The 21,155-nt window shown below is 41.3% G+C and overlaps 1 protein-coding gene and 1 long non-coding RNA gene across 4 annotated transcripts; both read left to right on the forward strand.

Annotated features, from left to right (window-relative positions):
* The first annotated feature begins 63 nt into the window (after positions 1 to 63).
* On the forward strand, positions 64 to 999 carry Xrcc2 (X-ray repair cross complementing 2). The gene is made up of 2 exons (XM_017181477.3): positions 64 to 209; positions 264 to 999. Exon 2 carries the CDS (start codon positions 267 to 269, stop codon positions 948 to 950), a length of 684 nt encoding a protein of 227 aa, XP_017036966.1. The 5' UTR covers positions 64 to 209; positions 264 to 266; the 3' UTR covers positions 951 to 999.
* Positions 1,000 to 2,527: 1,528 nt separating this feature from the next.
* Positions 2,528 to 4,484, forward strand: LOC108085029 (uncharacterized). Of its 3 annotated transcripts, none has more exons than XR_001771080.3 (4): positions 2,528 to 2,675; positions 2,875 to 3,329; positions 3,379 to 3,982; positions 4,057 to 4,484. It is a non-coding gene; the product is annotated as an uncharacterized lncRNA (long non-coding RNA). The 3 variants fall into 3 exon arrangements; XR_011445244.1 differs by having other exon boundaries at positions 2,531 to 2,675; positions 3,405 to 3,982; positions 4,057 to 4,479; XR_011445245.1 differs by having other exon boundaries at positions 2,553 to 2,690; positions 3,405 to 3,982; positions 4,057 to 4,480.
* Positions 4,485 to 21,155: the final 16,671 nt, after the last annotated feature.

A 21,155-nucleotide genomic window follows, 5' to 3' on the forward strand; every position in this document is an offset into this window, starting at 1 on the left:
GCCAGATTTGAGACACATCGGCTCGGCTGTAGCTATTTTAAATATGTATCGAGTGTCGATTAAAAATAGCTGAATATGCGATAAAAACGGCAGCACATCGAGTGGTATCGACCACCTTTATTTTTCCAGCATTCTCTCATTTTTAAACATTTTATTTTATCTTTACTTAAAAATGAGAAATGTAAAATGCTAATTTGTAGCACAACTGGGTAAGTATACAATAATAAATAATATTCATTATTCTGATTTCCAATTAATTCAAGAGTATGGAACCACTTTATTCCACGGTGTTTGGCCCGTGCGGCATTGGAGACCACACATTGGCGGAGATCTCCGGCCCTCCTAACAGTGGGAAAAGCTTGGTTCTTCAACAACTGATCGCGCATTGTGCTCTGCCCTACAGATTTGGAGGCCGGCAATGGAAGGTTTTTTTGATCAGCCTGAGCCACAAAATCACCCGGGAATCCTTGGGCAAGGTCGTACGCGCAGAGTTACAGGCATTTTCAAAAGGCGAAGGCGAACCGCCAGCCGAGGAGGAGCTGACCGAGATCGCAATGCAGTGCATCGGCCGGGTCAGCTTCATAAAGTGCTCTTCCACGGCGGATGTAAAGTATACGCTGTCCAATATCCCATTCGTGGAACTGGTCGCCATGGACACGCTCGGCGAGTTCTACTGGCTGGATGCAGCGGCCGGGAATCATAACGTTACCAAGTACAGGTACTACCGGCAATACCAGGGTTATCTGGACCGGATCTGTAAGACGGAAATGATGGTATGTGGCATGTACACTGTGGACTCCAGGTTTGTGAACTCCAGATACAATGAGGAAATCCCAGGAGCTAAAATAGATTACAAGCTTGAGTTAAGACCTCGGGGGCGCGTATTTATGAATAGAATGCCTCTGTCATTTAGAAATGGTATTATAGAAATAAGCCAGGAAGCTGACTGATGTAACTTTAACCCACGCGGGTGCGGTAAATACATAATTAAACACAACATTTTTAACTGAACTTTCTTTGGGATGCTCACGGCAGGCTGATAACTGATGATGATGCTGCAGCTCTCCTCGCCGGAATCCGTAGAGCTGGCCTGGTCGTGGGCATCTGTCTGGCGCTTCTTTACCAAGAGGAGAGTTGGCCCTCGATCTTCAGCAGCTCAAAGTCACCCTTGTCCTTGAAGTTAAAGGTGCCGCCAGGCATAGGAATAGTTCTGATTTGGACGCAAGGGAATAATTTAAAGGTTTTTCCTTGACTAAATTTGAATATTTGGATAGCTCAAATAGGGTCCCTCTTGTTTTCCAAAGCTATATTTCATTAAAAATAATATTTTAAATACATTTTGAACATTTCCACCGCCAAACTCCTTGCAGTTTGCTATTGAATAATTAAGAATCGATCTTTCTGCTCAAATGAATGGAACAACTAACAAGACATACAATTATAAATATTTTATAATTAAATGTTCTTGATACATTTTCCAAAACATTATTTTTAAGTTGAATGAAAAAGAACTATGTTTTCGGTTTGAAATATCTAATATAATTTAAATTATAAATAAAATTCTGAAAATTAAATGGCTAGGCTAGAATAAAGAGACACGTTTGTTGGGCTTGAGCTTGTCCGTTGCCCTGAAAAAAGAACGGTCGATCTCGGGCAAGGGACCGAGCCCATGTAGGGAGGTGTAGGCAGGCATGGCAGCACATTTGGAAAAGTAAGCCAAACGCTTGAAGCAAGCAGAATATAAAAGATAAAGAAGAGCCGTACCACTATTATAACCACTGGCCACGGCTTTGTTTTTCTGGTGGTGGTAGTGACGGTGCCTGAAAAGCAGCTACCAGCCTCCAGCTGCGTGTTGTCCAACATCAGTACAGCCGTTAGCCAACATCAGCGCAGCTTTCAGTTACCGGAAGCCCGTTTGTCAGCCACTAGCCGCTAGCAGACAAGCAGCCAGCCAATTGATAGGAATGGAATCCTACGAGTCCTTCCCGTCCGAGATTGGTGCAAGACGAAACCGCAAATAGAAAATCGGAATGGAAGGAGCAGGACGGTGTACATTTGCGTTCCTTGACCACCTCCATTTCCTCGTTGAGCTTCTGCCGGGCCTTGGCCAGCTCCTGCTGCGAGATGTCCTCCACCTTTCTTGGTGGGGAAAATCTAATGGGAGACATTTTGTACAGGCTACCGGCGGATGTCTACTTCCCGCTGCTCCATTCGCCGCGGTTTCCTGCCCACTTTGCCCGCAAGCTGCAGACTGCGCCGGCTGCTCTAGGCCTGGGTCACCGCCCGTCATTGGCATTGTCATTCTTCGCCAACGGCGCAGAACGCTGCTCTTTTCGGGATTCAGCGAGTGCATTTTTGTTTTTTTCGAATTCTGTTTTCTGTTCTCCTTCTCCCAGTGTTACCGTTGGGCTTCTCCATACAAAATCTCAATTCTCAGAAAACCAGCGTTGCCAGATAAAAATTTGGCTCAACCTCTGCTGTGTTTATCGATATACACTATATCTGGTATATTTTCAGTGATTTTTCGATTTTCCCAACTTGGTCACACTGTGTGCCGAAGTGCAAGCATTTATAAAAAATGTAATCAAATTTATATATTATATGCACAACAAGCTTCGATATTAACAATTCCATAGCGACAATTAGTCGAACGCGCCCGTTTTGCTTTGTGTGCGGTAAGATTAAGTCGAGTGAGTCTTTCAGTTGATTGGTAGGCCGCATGGTGCTTTCTTGGTGGGGAAAATCTAATGGGGAGACATTTTGTACAGGCTACAGGCGGATGTCTACTTCCCGCTGCTCCATTCGCCGCGGTTTCCTGCCCACTTTGCCCGCAAGCTGCAGGCTTTGCCTTTAATAAGTTTATGGTTTTTCCAGGTCGGATGTCTCTGGCTGGGTTGGCCAGGGCGGCGCCTACTTCGGCATCAAGCGCACCCTGCTCGATGGCCAAGGCCATGAAGGAGAAACGTTGCGCGGATGCTGTCAAGTTGCGTGGTCGCTCGTTTGAGCGCAATCTGGAGACATACAAGATGTTCATATGCTTGAAGCCGCCAAAGGAGTGCTTCGATGCCGACGGCAAGGGCCAAGGGCCACACGCCTGAGCAGCTGCGTCGCGAGGCTTCTGTGAATGTCCACTCCTGCTGCGTGGTCCCATGTGGGCCGGCCTGCTGGAAGTGGTGCCCAATGGCAGCTACTCCAAGATAGACCCACTGTCTCATTGCGGGCAATGTACGTGAGCTGGGATGGTGAGTCCAAAACTCAGCCTACGAGCAGGAGGGTATGTACATCACCGTCGCGGAGGAGTGTGATACCGATGCCGTCGCCTAAACAGGGTAAGTTCCCCCGCTTCCTGCCTCTACGTCTCCACCACGCTTAATAAAGTGTATAATATATTTAATCTATTGCAGTCAACATATCGTCGCCCACTTTGTGGTCAGCAACCAATTCCAGTACAGTCTCCGTCTTTCTTTTGCATTTGCCTCCAGCGCAGACCGCTGCGACTTCAGTTCCGCCGGCAAGCGGGAATGCTCCTCCACAGACGCCTCGCCGCATTTCCGCACAGCTTGCCAAAGAGATTAAATTGAAGTATCGTGCGCCTGTGGTGGGAATTTCCATTTTCGACCAGACAGGCTGCCCTGTAGATCAGTTGAACGCCGGAGAAATCGGAACACCTCCACATCGCCTTCTTATCGCTTCCGAAGAGCAATTTAAAGTCTTTTCATTACCGCAATTGAAGCCGATCAATAAGTATAAGCTAACCGCCCACGAGGGTGCTCGCATTCGATGCATCTGCTTCGGATCATTTAATTGCCCCATATCGCCGGAGTTGTTGCTAAGTCTTCACGCCAGCAGCTCCACCAAGTCCACCCGATCACATGGCGATGGAGATGGGCCTGCCAATATCAGCGGAAGGTCGGCTGTTGGGCGTAAAGAATTATTAATCGGATATTAATATTTTCAACCGAATGGACTTGAAATCTAAAAGGTTACTATATCCCATTTGATATATTTTTATTTCTCTTTCTCTAATTCTCTTAATCTCTATTCTTTACCCAACAGCAATACTAAGGAAACAAGCACTTGTTCGGTGGTAATAAAATCAATTATTACAAGCATATTACACAAAAAGACAACAAAGAGAGCGAAATAAGAACGACGATAACGACAGCACACGAAGAAAGTGCATTTTAATATTAAAATTATTAGTTTAACTACCAAAAAAATAATATGAGCTCAAAAAAATAGCAAGTGAAAAAGACCCGCCATTTAAACAGATATTTTAATCTTAAAAATATGGTATATTCTATATGAATTTTAAGGAAATTGTTTTGTAATCAATTCCTTTTGCCTTGGGCTTGACTATCTAAACATAAGAAATATATAAGTAAATTAAGTACAATTATTATACATATAACTATTGATGAATGGCCCGATATGTGGTGCACATTTAACCTTTTTCATTCAATGTGCCTTTAATTTAACTGTTATTTTCTTGATAAAGGGCGTTTATCATTTATTTGCAAGTACTGCCTTATCTAAGTTCACAGCAACAATCTCTTTCTATCTAAAGAAGGACTGCCAAACCCCAGCTCATTCCCATTCCCGTTAAACTTTAGGCGCTGATGCTTGGCCGCCCGTTTGGCCTTGCGCTCTTGCTCCTTCTTCACCTCCGGTTTAGACGGATCCAGCGGCTGCTGCTGCTTTGGCTAATCCCCGTGGAGGTAAAAGGAGGTGGAGGACGAGGCCGTAAAGTTGACATTGCCATTTTAAAACTTGGTGTTGATGACCGTCTGCTGACCGCTGGCAGAGGTCGTGGTAGTGGTTGTATTGGTATTGTTGGAGCTGCCGCTGGCCAGGAGCGAGAGTCGGGACTCGGTTTGCGACGTTGCGGCGGCGAAGGCTTCTCCACGGCCACCGGCAGCGACAGGAATTACTCGTGCCGCGACGACATGTTGTGACAGTCCTGGCAGGTGAGTATATTTTCAATTATGAAAGGCCGGTGCGAACCCCAAGTCGGGTGCAGCGCCAAAAAAAACATGCATTTTATTTTTACTTTTCCGAAAAACAATAACAATAAATAGTGTGACCGGTGAGGATGTGAAAAAATTCCAAAATATAGATATTTACACAGACTAATAATTTTAGTATTTTTGCATCGTGATATATCGAACATCGATATTTTAAAGAACTACCTTAATATTTCCTCGTAAGGCATACAATGCGACCTAACGTTAACGTTATTTACATTAATACCGTAAAGAAACACGTATGCAACATTTGACGTAGGGGAAAACATAGTTTGGCCGACAGAATATGCTGGATGAATTTTAAATAAGGCTATATTTTCAGCTATAAGCTAGTTTAAAATATGATAAAGCTATCTTATAATAAGCTAAACTGGCAACACTTTCAACTGACGATCTGGTTCTTTTGGTCGCTCGGACAGCAAAGTCTGGCAACGCTGTTTACTAGGTCACGGAAGGTCTGGCAACCCTATTTTCAGTTCACAGACGGTCTGGCAACGCTGTTTTCTAGTTCACGAGACGTCTGGCAACACTGTTTTCTAGTTCACGAGACGTCTGGCAACACGGGTTACTAGTTCATGGCAAGTCTGGCAACACGGTTCACTAGTTCACAGGAGGTCTGGCAACGCTGGATGCAGCATACCAGTGTTGCCAGACTTTTCGTTCCGAGCGACCAATAGTACCAGATCGTCAGCTAAATAAATCGCCAAAAAATACCAGTACTTAGTTGGCTATAAAATTATCGTGACTTGGTATTTTTCAAGTATGTTCTTCTGGTCACACTAAGCCTCGCCCTATATAAGACGGGCAGCTGCAGTGGCGAAGCCAGTTGGCTGTTGACCGGCGAGCGGTCAAGTACTCCGGGGGAGGAGTAGCTGGAACCTCCCCCGGATGGAACGACTGACGGTCAAGTACTCCGGGGGAGGAGTAGCTGGAATCCTCCCCCGGATGGAACGACGCGTCGTCGCGTCTGTGTCCGGGTCACCACCTCGGACTCTCAGCGCTTCCGCCGGCTCTGGAGGCCACCACGTGCTCCATGCGCCTCCGCTGGAACTGGAGGCCATCCCCGTGCTCCAGGCGTTCCAACCGGGACTGGAGGCGACCCCGTGATCCCACCGGCACTGGAGGTCACCCCGTGCTCCAAGCGCTCCCGGCGGCACTGGAGGCCACCCCGTGCTCCAGGCGTTCCCACCGGCACTGGAGGCCACCCCGTGCTCGCACCGGCACTGGAGGTCACCGCGTGCTCCGGGCGCTTCCGCCGGCACTGGAGGCTACCCCGTGCTCCAAGCACCTCCGCTGGAACTGGAGGCCACCCCGTGCTCCGGGCGTTCCCACCGGCACTGGGGGCCACGCCGTGTTCCAGGCGTTCCCACCGGCACTGGAGGCCACCCCGTGATCCCACCGGCACTGGAGGTCACCCCGTGCTCCGGGCGTTCCCATAGGCACTGGGGGTCACGCCGTGTTCCAGGCGTTCCAACCGGCACTGGAGGCCACCCCGTGCTCCCACCGGCACTGGAGGTCACCACGTGCTCCAGGCGTTCCAACCGGCACTGGAGGCTACCCCGTGCTCCGAGCGTTTTCGCCGGCACTGGAGGTCACCCCGTGCTCCAAGCGCTCGCGGCGGCACTGGAGGCCACCCCGTGCTCCGGGCGTTCCCACCGGCACTGGGGTGACCCCGTGCTCCGGGCGTTCCCATAGGCACTGGGGGTCACGCCGTGTTCCAGGCGTTCCAACCGGCACTGGAGGCCACCCCGTGCTCCCACCGGCACTGGAGGTCACCCCGTGCTCCGGGCGCTTCCGCCGGCACTGGAGGCTACCCCGTGCTCCAAGCGCCTCCGCTGGAACTGGAGGCCACCCCGTGCTCCGGGAGTTCCCACCGGCACTGGGGGGCCACGCCGTGTTCCAGGCGTTCCCACCGGCACTGGAGGCCACCCCGTGCTCCGAGCGCTTTTCCGGCACTGGAGGCCACACCGTGCTCCAGGCGTTCCAACCGGCACTGGAGGCCACCCCGTGATCCCACCGGCACTGGAGGTCACCACGTGCTCCAAGCGCTCCCGGCGGCACTGGAGGCCACCCCGTGCTCCCACCGGCACTGGAGGTCACCCAGTGCTCCAGGCGTTCCAACCGGCACTGGGGGCCACCCCGTGCTCCAAGCGCTTCCGCCGGCACTGGAGGCCACAGCGGGAGTCGGGCGGTTTTGAGCGTCCGTGTTAGCTTCTGGCGCCTTCGCTGGAACCGGTAGGTTCCGTTCGTCCGTGTAAGTATTTTTTTTATCCTGATATATTATCATCGATATTACTTAAGAACTACCTTTAAATTTAAAATTTAGCGGTTAAATGAATTTATAGACTGACCGATCTCGCAAATTTAATATTTAAATGGCGAAATAAGTATTGCCGGACTATTATTTCAATTTAAATTCGAAATTGGCGGTTAAAATAATTTATAGTATTTTTATCCCGATATATTATCAACGATATATTTGAAGAACTACCTTTAAATTTAAATTACAAATTTTGGCGGTTAAATTATTTTATTGAGTGTGACCGATCTGGCAACCTCAATATTTAAATGGCGACAATAGTATTGCCAGACTATTATTTCAATTTGAATTTAAAATTGGCGGTTAAAATAATTGTTAGTATTTCTGTACACTGATATATTATCATCGATATATTTGAAGAACTGCCTTAAAATTTAAATTAAAAATTTGGCGGTTAAATTAATTTATTGTATTTTTACATCTTGATATATTAATCATCGATATTTTTGAATAAGTACCTTTAAATTTAAATTAAAAATTTGGCGGTTAAATTAATTTTTTGAGTGTGACCGATCTGGCAACCTCAATATTTAAATGGCGACACCAGTATTTCTAGACTTTGGGTCCCGAGCGACCAATAGTACCAGATCGTCAGCTAAATGTATCGGCGAAAAATACCAGAAATTAGTTGTCTATAAAATATCGATACTTAGTAATTCTCAAATATTTTCTTTTGGTCACACTTAGCCTCGCCCTATATAAGACGAGCAGCTGCAGTGGCAAAGCCAGAAGGCTGTTGACCGGCGAGCGGTCAAGTACTCCGGGGGAGGAGTAGCTGGAACCTCCCCCGGATGGAACGACTGACGGTCAAGTACTCCGGGGGAGGAGTAGCTGGAACCTCCCCCGGATGGAACGACTGACGGTCAAGTACTCCGGGGGAGGAGTAGCTGGAATCCTCCCCCGGATGGAACGACTGGCGGTCTTAGTACTCCGGGGGAGGAGTAGCTGGAATCCTCCCCCGGGTGGAACGACTGGCGGTCTTAGTACTCCGGGGGAGGAGTAACTGGATTCCTCCCCCGGATGGAACGACTGGTCGTCACATCTGCGTCCCGGGCTCTCGCCGCCGCCGGCACTGGACGCCACCATGGACTCTCGGCGCCTCCACTGGTATTAGACGCCGCGCCGGGCTCTAGGCGCTTCCTCCGCCACTGGACGCCACCCCAGGATCTAGGCGCTTCCACCTGGACTGGATGCCACAGGGTGAGCTGTGCGTTCGTATGGGCGTCCGGCGCCTCCGCGGGAACCGGGAAGTTCCGTTCGTCCGTGTAAGCTTCGGGCGCCTCCACTGGAACCGGGCATCCGTGTGGACTCGAGGCGCCTTTTCGAATATCGGGCGGCAGTGTGCGCGCGTTTGGGCTCCGGGAGCCTTTACGAAATCGGGCGATAGTGTGCGCGTGTTTGGGCTCCGGGAGCCTTTACGGAAATCGGGCGATAGTGTGCGTGCGTGTTGGCTCCAAGAGCCTTTGCGGAAATCGGTCGGTAGTATGCGCGCGTGTGGGCTCCAAGAGCCTTTGCGGAAATCGGTCGGCAGATGCGCGCGTGTGGGCTCCAAGAGCCTTTACGGAAATCGGTCGGTAGTATGCGCGCGTGTGGGCTCCAAGAGCCTTTACGGAAATCGGTCGGCAGTATGCGCGCGTGTGGGCTAAAAGCTCAATTTCGAAAATCGGGCGGTAGTGTGCGCGCGTGTGGTCTCAGGACGCTTCCGCTGAAACTGGTCGTCTGTGTGGGCTCCAAGCCCCTTCACAGGATTTATCCCAGGTGTCATGCCCTGAAGAGGATTGTAAAGGATGTATATTGTGGAGCCAAGCACGCTTTCTTCTGGAGCACAGGTGAGTTTTTCCATAACTTTTTAATACACTTCCAATAATTTGTCTATAACCATCGGATATTCCGATGACAGTTTTTCCATTTTTTTTTATAAAATAAAGTTTTTTTGGTTTCTTTACAACTTTGATTCTACAAGTTATAGTCTACTATTATCGTACATCTAAACAACCTGTAGTAAAGGTAAAGAAAAGTTAACTATTCAATTTACATTAGTTTATTCGCCGGGTCGGCAGCTCCCGGATAGTGACTGTCCTTAGTCGTCGTTTTCCTCGTATAGCAGGCAGTGTATTGATGGCCACATTCCATCTACAGGCCCAGTTGTCAAACCTCTTCAGTTGTGTTTGAAGTTTGTCTGTGGCACTATAGACGCACCTGCATCTTTCCAGAACTGCGGTATCATCTGCATATGTTGCAGCACACGCGCTCATTGCTTAGGTGCGTACCCTTTTAATAATTTCTCTATAACATTCGGATATTCCAATGACAGTTTTTCCATAACAATTTTCCAATAACAGTTTTCCTATAACATTTTTCCAATACCAGTTTTTGGATAACATTTTTCCGATAACAGTTTTTGGATAACATTTTTCCGATAGCAGTTTTTGGATAACATTTTTCCGATAGCAGTTTTTGGATAACATTTTTCCGATAGCAGTTTTTGGATAACATTTTTCCGATAGCAGTTTTTGGATAACATTTTTCCGATAGCAGTTTTTGGATAACATTTTTCCGATAGCAGTTTTTGGATAACATTTTTCCGATAGCAGTTTTTGGATAACATTTTTCCGATAGCAGTTTTTGGATAACATTTTTCCGATAACAGGTTTTGGATAACATTTTTCCGATAGCAGTTTTTGGATAACATTTTTCCTCTAGCAGTTTTTGGATAACATTTTTCCGATAGCAGTTTTTGGATAACATTTTTCCGATAGCAGTTTTTGGATAACATTTTTCCGATAGCAGTTTTTGGATAACATTTTTCCGATAACAGGTTTTGGATAACATTTTTCCGATAGCAGTTTTTGGATAACATTTTTCCGATAGCAGTTTTTGGATAACATTTTTCCGATAGCAGTTTTTGGATAACATTTTTCCGATAGCAGTTTTTGGATAACATTTTTCCGATAACAGGTTTTGGATAACATTTTTCCGATAGCAGTTTTTGGATAACATTTTTCCGATAGCAGTTTTTGGATAACATTTTTCCGATAGCAGTTTTTGGATAACATTTTTCCGATAGCAGTTTTTGGATAACATTTTTCCGATAGCAGTTTTTGGATAACATTTTTCCGATAGCAGTTTTTGGATAACATTTTTCCGATAGCAGTTTTTGGATAACATTTTTCCGATAGCAGTTTTTGGATAACATTTTTCCGATAGCAGTTTTTGGATAACATTTTTCCGATAGCAGTTTTTGGATAACATTTTTCCGATAGCAGTTTTTGGATAACATTTTTCCGATAACAGGTTTTGGATAACATTTTTCCGATAGCAGTTTTTGGATAACATTTTTCCTCTAGCAGTTTTTGGATAACATTTTTCCGATAGCAGTTTTTGGATAACATTTTTCCGATAGCAGTTTTTGGATAACATTTTTCCGATAGCAGTTTTTGGATAACATTTTTCCGATAACAGGTTTTGGATAACATTTTTCCGATAGCAGTTTTTGGATAACATTTTTCCGATAGCAGTTTTTGGATAACATTTTTCCGATAGCAGTTTTTGGATAACATTTTTCCGATAGCAGTTTTTGGATAACATTTTTCCGATAACAGGTTTTGGATAACATTTTTCCGATAGCAGTTTTTGGATAACATTTTTCCGATAGCAGTTTTTGGATAACATTTTTCCGATAGCAGTTTTTGGATAACATTTTTCCGATAGCAGTTTTTGGATAACATTTTTCCGATAGCAGTTTTTGGATAACATTTTTCCGATAGCAGTTTTTGGATAACATTTTTCCGATAGCAGTTTTTGGATAACATTTTTCCGATAGCAGTTTTTGGATAACATTTTTCCGATAGCAGTTTTTGGATAACATTTTTCCGATAGCAGTTTTTGGATAACATTTTTCCGATAGCAGTTTTTGGATAACATTTTTCCGATAGCAGTTTTTGGATAACATTTTTCCGATAGCAGTTTTTGGATAACATTTTTCCGATAGCAGTTTTTGGATAACATTTTTCCGATAACAGGTTTTGGATAACATTTTTCCGATAGCAGTTTTTGGATAACATTTTTCCTCTAGCAGTTTTTGGATAACATTTTTCCGATAGCAGTTTTTGGATAACATTTTTCCGTAAGCAGTTTTTGGATAACATTTTTCCGATAGCAGTTTTTGGATAACATTTTTCCGATAGCAGTTTTTGGATAACATTTTTCCGATAACAGGTTTTGGATAACATTTTTCCGATAGCAGTTTTTGGATAACATTTTTCCGATAAGCAGGTTTTGGATAACATTTTTCCGATAGCAGTTTTTGGATAACATTTTTCCGATAGCAGTTTTTGGATAACATTTTTCCGATAGCAGTTTTTGGATAACATTTTTCCGATAGCAGTTTTTGGATAACATTTTTCCGATAGCAGTTTTTGGATAACATTTTTCCGATAAGCAGTTTTTGGATAACATTTTTCCGATAGCAGTTTTTGGATAACATTTTTCCGATAGCAGTTTTTGGATAACATTTTTCCGATAGCAGTTTTTGGATAACATTTTTCCGATAGCAGTTTTTGGATAACATTTTTCCGATAGCAGTTTTTGGATAACATTTTTCCGATAGCAGTTTTTGGATAACATTTTTCCGATAGCAGTTTTTGGATAACATTTTTCCGATAGCAGTTTTTGGATAACATTTTTCCGATAGCAGTTTTTGGATAACATTTTTCCGATAGCAGTTTTTGGATAACATTTTTCCGATAGCAGTTTTTGGATAACATTTTTCCGATAGCAGTTTTTGGATAACATTTTTCCGATAGCAGTTTTTGGATAACATTTTTCCGATAGCAGTTTTTGGATAACATTTTTCCGATAGCAGTTTTTGGATAACATTTTTCCGATAGCAGTTTTTGGATAACATTTTTCCGATAGCAGTTTTTGGATAACATTTTTCCGATAGCAGTTTTTGGATAACATTTTTCCGATAGCAGTTTTTGGATAACATTTTTCCGATAGCAGTTTTTGGATAACATTTTTCCGATAGCAGTTTTTGGATAACATTTTTCCGATAGCAGTTTTTGGATAACATTTTTCCGATAGCAGTTTTTGGATAACATTTTTCCGATAGCAGTTTTTGGATAACATTTTTCCGATAGCAGTTTTTGGATAACATTTTTCCGATAGCAGTTTTTGGATAACATTTTTCCGATAGCAGTTTTTGGATAACATTTTTCCGATAGCAGTTTTTGGATAACATTTTTCCGATAGCAGTTTTTGGATAACATTTTTCCGATAGCAGTTTTTGGATAACATTTTTCCGATAGCAGTTTTTGGATAACATTTTTCCGATAGCAGTTTTTGGATAACATTTTTCCGATAGCAGTTTTTGGATAACATTTTTCCGATAGCAGTTTTTGGATAACATTTTTCCGATAGCAGTTTTTGGATAACATTTTTCCGATAGCAGTTTTTGGATAACATTTTTCCGATAGCAGTTTTTGGATAACATTTTTCCGATAGCAGTTTTTGGATAACATTTTTCCGATAGCAGTTTTTGGATAACATTTTTCCGATAGCAGTTTTTGGATAACATTTTTCCGATAGCAGTTTTTGGATAACATTTTTCCGATAGCAGTTTTTGGATAACATTTTTCCGATAACAGGTTTTGGATAACATTTTTCCGATAGCAGTTTTTGGATAACATTTTTCCGATAGCAGTTTTTGGATAACATTTTTCCGATAGCAGTTTTTGGATAACATTTTTCCGATAGCAGTTTTTGGATAACATTTTTCCGATAGCAGTTTTTGGATAACATTTTTCCGATAACAGGTTTTGGATAACATTTTTCCGATAGCAGTTTTTGGATAACATTTTTCCGATAGCAGTTTTTGGATAACATTTTTCCGATAGCAGTTTTTGGATAACATTTTTCCGATAGCAGTTTTTGGATAACATTTTTCCGATAACAGGTTTTGGATAACATTTTTCCGATAGCAGTTTTTGGATAACATTTTTCCGATAGCAGTTTTTGGATAACATTTTTCCGATAGCAGTTTTTGGATAACATTTTTCCGATAGCAGTTTTTGGATAACATTTTTCCGATAGCAGTTTTTGGATAACATTTTTCCGATAGCAGTTTTTGGATAACATTTTTCCGATAGCAGTTTTTGGATAACATTTTTCCGATAGCAGTTTTTGGATAACATTTTTCCGATAGCAGTTTTTGGATAACATTTTTCCGATAGCAGTTTTTGGATAACATTTTTCCGATAGCAGTTTTTGGATAACATTTTTCCGATAACAGGTTTTGGATAACATTTTTCCGATAGCAGTTTTTGGATAACATTTTTCCGATAGCAGTTTTTGGATAACATTTTTCCGATAGCAGTTTTTGGATAACATTTTTCCGATAGCAGTTTTTGGATAACATTTTTCCGATAGCAGTTTTTGGATAACATTTTTCCGATAGCAGGTTTTGGATAACATTTTTCCGATAGCAGTTTTTGGATAACATTTTTCCGATAGCAGTTTTTGGATAACATTTTTCCGATAGCAGTTTTTGGATAACATTTTTCCGATAGCAGTTTTTGGATAACATTTTTCCGATAAGCAGGTTTTTGGATAACATTTTTCCGATAGCAGTTTTTGGATAACATTTTTCCGATAGCAGTTTTTGGATAACATTTTTCCGATAGCAGTTTTTGGATAACATTTTTCCGATAGCAGTTTTTGGATAACATTTTTCCGATAGCAGTTTTTGGATAACATTTTTCCGATAGCAGTTTTTGGATAACATTTTTCCGATAGCAGTTTTTGGATAACATTTTTCCGATAGCAGTTTTTGGATAACATTTTTCCGATAGCAGTTTTTGGATAACATTTTTCCGATAGCAGTTTTTGGATAACATTTTTCCGATAGCAGTTTTTGGATAACATTTTTCCGATAAGCAGGTTTTGGATAACATTTTTCCGATAGCAGTTTTTGGATAACATTTTTCCGATAGCAGTTTTTGGATAACATTTTTCCGATAGCAGTTTTTGGATAACATTTTTCCGATAGCAGTTTTTGGATAACATTTTTCCGATAGCAGTTTTTGGATAACATTTTTCCGATAGCAGTTTTTGGATAACATTTTTCCGATAGCAGTTTTTGGATAACATTTTTCCGATAGCAGTTTTTGGATAACATTTTTCCGATAGCAGTTTTTGGATAACATTTTTCCGATAGCAGTTTTTGGATAACATTTTTCCGATAGCAGTTTTTGGATAACATTTTTCCGATAGCAGTTTTTGGATAACATTTTTCCGATAGCAGTTTTTGGATAACATTTTTCCGATAACAGGTTTTGGATAACATTTTTTCCGATACCAGTTTTTGGATAACATTTTTCCGATAGCAGTTGTTGGATAACATTTTTCCGATAGCAGTTTTTGGATAACATTTTTCCGATAGCAGTTTTTGGATAACATTTTTCCGATAACAGGTTTTGGATAACATTTTTCCGATAGCAGTTTTTGGATAACATTTTTCCGATAGCAGTTTTTGGATAACATTTTTCCGATAGCAGTTTTTGGATAACATTTTTCCGATAACAGGTTTTGGATAACATTTTTCCGATAGCAGTTTTTGGATAACATTTTTCCGATAGCAGTTTTTGGATAACATTTTTCCGATAGCAGTTTTTGGATAACATTTTTCCGATAGCAGTTTTTGGATAACATTTTTCCGATAGCAGTTTTGGATAACATTTTTCCGATAGCAGTTTTTGGATAACATTTTTCCGATAGCAGTTTTTGGATAACATTTTTCCGATAGCAGTTTTTGGATAACATTTTTCCGATAGCAGTTTTTGGATAACATTTTTCCGATAGCAGTTTTTGGATAACATTTTTCCGATAGCAGTTTTTGGATAACATTTTTCCGATAGCAGTTTTTTGGATAACATTTTTCCGATAGCAGTTTTTGGATAACATTTTTCCGATAGCAGTTTTTGGATAACATTTTTCCGATAGCAGTTTTTGGATAACATTTTTCCGATAACAGGTTTTGGATAACATTTTTCCGATAACAGGTTTTGGATAACATTTTTCCGATAGCAGTTTTTGGATAACATTTTTCCGATAGCAGTTGTTGGATAACATTTTTCCGATAGCAGTTTTTGGATAACATTTTTCCGATAGCAGTTTTTGGATAACATTTTTCCGATAACAGGTTTTGGATAACATTTTTCCGATAGCAGTTTTTGGATAACATTTTTCCGATAGCAGTTTTTGGATAACATTTTTCCGATAGCAGTTTTTGGATAACATTTTTCCGATAACAGGTTTTTGGATAACATTTTTCCGATAGCAGTTTTTGGATAACATTTTCCGATAGCAGTTTTTGGATAACATTTTTCCGATAGCAGTTTTTGGATAACATTTTCCGATAGCAGTTTTTGGATAACATTTTCCGATAGCAGTTTTTGGATAACATTTTTCCGATAGCAGTTTTTGGATAACATTTTTCCGATAGCAGTTTTTGGATAACATTTTTCGATAACAGTATCAGAAAAATGCTATCGGAAAAATGTTATCCAAAAACTGCTATCGGAAAAATGTTATCCAAAACCTGTTATCGGAAAAATGTTATCCAAAAACTGCTATCGGAAAATGTTATCCAAAAACTGCTATCGGAAAAATGTTATCCAAAACTGCTATCGGAAAATGTTATCCAAAAACTGCTATCGGAAAAATGTTATCCAAAAACTGCTATCGGAAAAATGTTATCCAAAAACTGCTATCGGAAAAATGTTATCCAAAACCTGTTATCGGAAAAATGTTATCCAAAAACTGCTATCGGAAAAATGTTATCCAAAAACTGCTATCGGAAAAATGTTATCCAAAAACTGCTATCGGAAAAATGTTATCCAAAAACTGCTATCGGAAAAATGTTATCCAAAAACTGCTATCGGAAAAATGTTATCCAAAAACTGCTATCGGAAAAATGTTATCCAAAAACTGCTATCGGAAAAATGTTATCCAAAACTGCTATCGGAAAAATGTTATCCAAAAACTGCTATCGGAAAAATGTTATCCAAAAACTGCTATCGGAAAAATGTTATCCAAAAACTGCTATCGGAAAAATGTTATCCAAAAACTGCTATCGGAAAAATGTTATCCAAAAACTGCTATCGGAAAAATGTTATCCAAAAACTGCTATCGGAAAAATGTTATCCAAAAACTGCTATCGGAAAAATGTTATCCAAAAACTGCTATCGGAAAAATGTTATCCAAAACTGCTATCGGAAAATGTTATCCTAAAACTGCTATCGGAAAAATGTTATCCAAAAACTGCTATCGGAAAAATGTTATCCAAAAACTGCTATCGGAAAAATGTTATCCAAAAACTGCTATCGGAAAAATGTTATCCAAAAACTGCTATCGGAAAAATGTTATCCAAAAACTGCTATCGGAAAAATGTTATCCAAAAACTGCTATCGGAAAAATGTTATCCAAAAACTGCTATCGGAAAAATGTTATCCAAAAACTGCTATCGGAAAAATGTTATCCAAAAACTGCTATCGGAAAAATGTTATCCAAAAACTGCTATCGGAAAAATGTTATCCAAAAACTGCTATCGGAAAAATGTTATCCAAAAACTGCTATCGGAAAAATGTTATCCAAAAACTGCTATCGGAAAAATGTTATCCAAAAACTGCTATCGGAAAAATGTTATCCAAAAACTGCTATCGGAAAAATGTTATCCAAAAACTGCTATCGGAAAAATGTTATCCAAAAACTGCTATCGGAAAAATGTTATCCAAAAACTGCTATCGGAAAAATGTTATCCAAAAACTGCTATCGGAAAAATGTTATCCAAAAACTGCTATCGGAAAAATGTTATCCAAAAACTGCTATCGGAAAAATGTTATCCAAAAACTGCTATCGGAAAAATGTTATCCAAAAACTGCTATCGGAAAAATGTTATCCAAAACTGCTATCGGAAAAATGTTATCCAAAACTGCTATCGGAAAAATGTTATCCAAAAACTGCTATCGGAAAAATGTTATCCAAAAACTGCTATCGGAAAAATGTTATCCAAAAACTGCTATCGGAAAAATGTTATCCAAAAACTGCTATCGGAAAAATGTTATCCAAAAACTGCTATCGGAAAAATGTTATCCAAAAACTGCTATCGGAAAAATGTTATCCAAAAACTGCTATCGGAAAAATGTTATCCAAAAACTGCTATCGGAAAAATGTTATCCAAAAACTGCTATCGGAAAAATGTTATCCAAAAACTGCTATCGGAAAAATGTTATCCAAAAACTGCTATCGGAAAAATGTTATCCAAAAACTGCTATCGGAAAAATGTTATCCAAAAACTGCTATCGGAAAAATGTTATCCAAAAACTGCTATCGGAAAAATGTTATCCAAAAACTGCTATCGGAAAAATGTTATCCAAAAACTGCTATCGGAAAAATGTTATCCAAAAACTGCTATCGGAAAAATGTTATCCAAAAACTGCTATCGGAAAAATGTTATCCAAAAACTGCTATCGGAAAAATGTTATCCAAAAACTGCTATCGGAAAAATGTTATCCAAAAACTGCTATCGGAAAAATGTTATCCAAAAACTGCTATCGGAAAAATGTTATCCAAAAACTGCTATCGGAAAAATGTTATCCAAAAACTGCTATCGGAAAAATGTTATCCAAAAACTGCTATCGGAAAAATGTTATCCAAAAACTGCTATCGGAAAAATGTTATCCAAAAACTGCTATCGGAAAAATGTTATCCAAAAACTGCTATCGGAAAAATGTTATCCAAAAACTGCTATCGGAAAAATGTTATCCAAAAACTGCTATCGGAAAAATGTTATCCAAAAACTGCTATCGGAAAAATGTTATCCAAAAACTGCTATCGGAAAAATGTTATCCAAAAACTGCTATCGGAAAAATGTTATCCAAAAACTGCTATCGGAAAAATGTTATCCAAAAACTGCTATCGGAAAAATGTTATCCAAAAACTGCTATCGGAAAAATGTTATCCAAAAACTGCTATCGGAAAAATGTTATCCAAAAACTGCTATCGGAAAAATGTTATCCAAAAACTGCTATCGGAAAAATGTTATCCAAAAACTGCTATCGGAAAAATGTTATCCAAAAACTGCTATCGGAAAAATGTTATCCAAAAACTGCTATCGGAAAAATGTTATCCAAAAACTGCTATCGGAAAAATGTTATCCAAAAACTGCTATCGGAAAAATGTTATCCAAAAACTGCTATCGGAAAAATGTTATCCAAAAACTGCTATCGGAAAAATGTTATCCAAAAACTGCTATCGGAAAAATGTTATCCAAAAACTGCTATCGGAAAAATGTTATCCAAAAACTGCTATCGGAAAAATGTTATCCAAAAACTGCTATCGGAAAAATGTTATCCAAAAACTGCTATCGGAAAAATGTTATCCAAAAACTGCTATCGGAAAAATGTTATCCAAAAACTGTTATCGGAAAAATGTTATCCAAAAACTGGTATTGGAAAAATGTTATAGGAAAACTGTTATTGGAAAATTGTTATGGAAAAACTGTCATTGGAATATCCGAATGTTATAGAGAAATTATTAAAAGGGTACGCACCTAAGCAATGAGCGCGTGTGCTGCAACATATGCAGATGATACCGCAGTTCTGGAAAGATGCAGGTGCGTCTATAGTGCCACAGACAAACTTCAAACACAACTGAAGAGGTTTGACAACTGGGCCTGTAGATGGAATGTGGCCATCAATACACTGCCTGCTATACGAGGAAAACGACGACTAAGGACAGTCACTATCCGGGAGCTGCCGACCCGGCGAATAAACTAATGTAAATTGAATAGTTAACTTTTCTTTACCTTTACTACAGGTTGTTTAGATGTACGATAATAGTAGACTATAACTTGTAGAATCAAAGTTGTAAAGAAACCAAAAAAACTTTATTTTATAAAAAAAAATGGAAAAACTGTCATCGGAATATCCGATGGTTATAGACAAATTATTGGAAGTGTATTAAAAAGTTATGGAAAAACTCACCTGTGCTCCAGAAGAAAGCGTGCTTGGCTCCACAATATACATCCTTTACAATCCTCTTCAGGGCATGACACCTGGGATAAATCCTGTGAAGGGGCTTGGAGCCCACACAGACGACCAGTTTCAGCGGAAGCGTCCTGAGACCACACGCGCGCACACTACCGCCCGATTTTCGAAATTGAGCTTTTAGCCCACACGCGCGCATACTGCCGACCGATTTCCGTAAAGGCTCTTGGAGCCCACACGCGCGCATACTACCGACCGATTTCCGTAAAGGCTCTTGGAGCCCACACGCGCGCATCTGCCGACCGATTTCCGCAAAGGCTCTTGGAGCCCACACGCGCGCATTCTACCGACCGATTTCCGCAAAGGCTCTTGGAGCCAACACGCACGCACACTATCGCCCGATTTCCGTAAAGGCTCCCGGAGCCCAAACACGCGCACACTATCGCCCGATTTCGTAAAGGCTCCCGGAGCCCAAACGCGCGCACACTGCCGCCCGATATTCGAAAAGGCGCCTCGAGTCCACACGGATGCCCGGTTCCAGTGGAGGCGCCCGAAGCTTACACGGACGAACGGAACTTCCCGGTTCCCGCGGAGGCGCCGGACGCCCATACGAACGCACAGCTCACCCTGTGGCATCCAGTCCAGGTGGAAGCGCCTAGATCCTGGGGTGGCGTCCAGTGGCGGAGGAAGCGCCTAGAGCCCGGCGCGGCGTCTAATACCAGTGGAGGCGCCGAGAGTCCATGGTGGCGTCCAGTGCCGGCGGCGGCGAGAGCCCGGGACGCAGATGTGACGACCAGTCGTTCCATCCGGGGAGGAATCCAGTTACTCCTCCCCGGAGTACTAAGACCGCCAGTCGTTCCACCCGGGGAGGATTCCAGCTACTCCTCCCCGGAGTACTAAGACCGCCAGTCGTTCCATCCGGGGGAGGATTCCAGCTACTCCTCCCCGGAGTACTTGACCGTCAGTCGTTCCATCCGGGGAGGTTCCAGCTACTCCTCCCCGGAGTACTTGACCGTCAGTCGTTCCATCCGGGGAGGTTCCAGCTACTCCTCCCCGGAGTACTTGACCGCTCGCCGGTCAACAGCCTTCTGGCTTTGCCACTGCAGCTGCTCGTCTTATATAGGGCGAGGCTAAGTGTGACCAAAAGAAAATATTTGAGAATTACTAAGTATCGATATTTTATAGACAACTAATTTCTGGTATTTTTCGCCGATACATTTAGCTGACGATCTGGTACTATTGGTCGCTCGGGACCCAAAGTCTAGAAATACTGGTGTCGCCATTTAAATATTGAGGTTGCCAGATCGGTCACACTCAAAAATTAATTTAACCGCCAAATTTTTAATTTAAATTTAAAGGTACTTATTCAAAAATATCGATGATTAATATATCAAGATGTAAAAATACAATAAATTAATTTAACCGCCAAATTTTTAATTTAAATTTTAAGGCAGTTCTTCAAATATATCGATGATAATATATCAGTGTACAGAAATACTAACAATTATTTTAACCGCCAATTTTAAATTCAAATTGAAATAATAGTCTGGCAATACTATTGTCGCCATTTAAATATTGAGGTTGCCAGATCGGTCACACTCAATAAAATAATTTAACCGCCAAAATTTGTAATTTAAATTTAAAGGTAGTTCTTCAAATATATCGTTGATAATATATCGGGATAAAAATACTATAAATTATTTTAACCGCCAATTTCGAATTTAAATTGAAATAATAGTCCGGCAATACTTATTTCGCCATTTA

This window comes from Drosophila kikkawai, chromosome 3R (assembly GCF_030179895.1).
Source record: "Drosophila kikkawai strain 14028-0561.14 chromosome 3R, DkikHiC1v2, whole genome shotgun sequence".
In the NCBI taxonomy this organism is placed as follows: domain Eukaryota; kingdom Metazoa; phylum Arthropoda; class Insecta; order Diptera; family Drosophilidae; genus Drosophila; species Drosophila kikkawai.

Coding starts and splice junctions, on each gene's coding strand:
- Xrcc2 (XM_017181477.3), top strand. CDS start 267: ATGGAACCACTTTATTCCACGGTGTTTGGCCCGTGCGGCATTGGAGAC.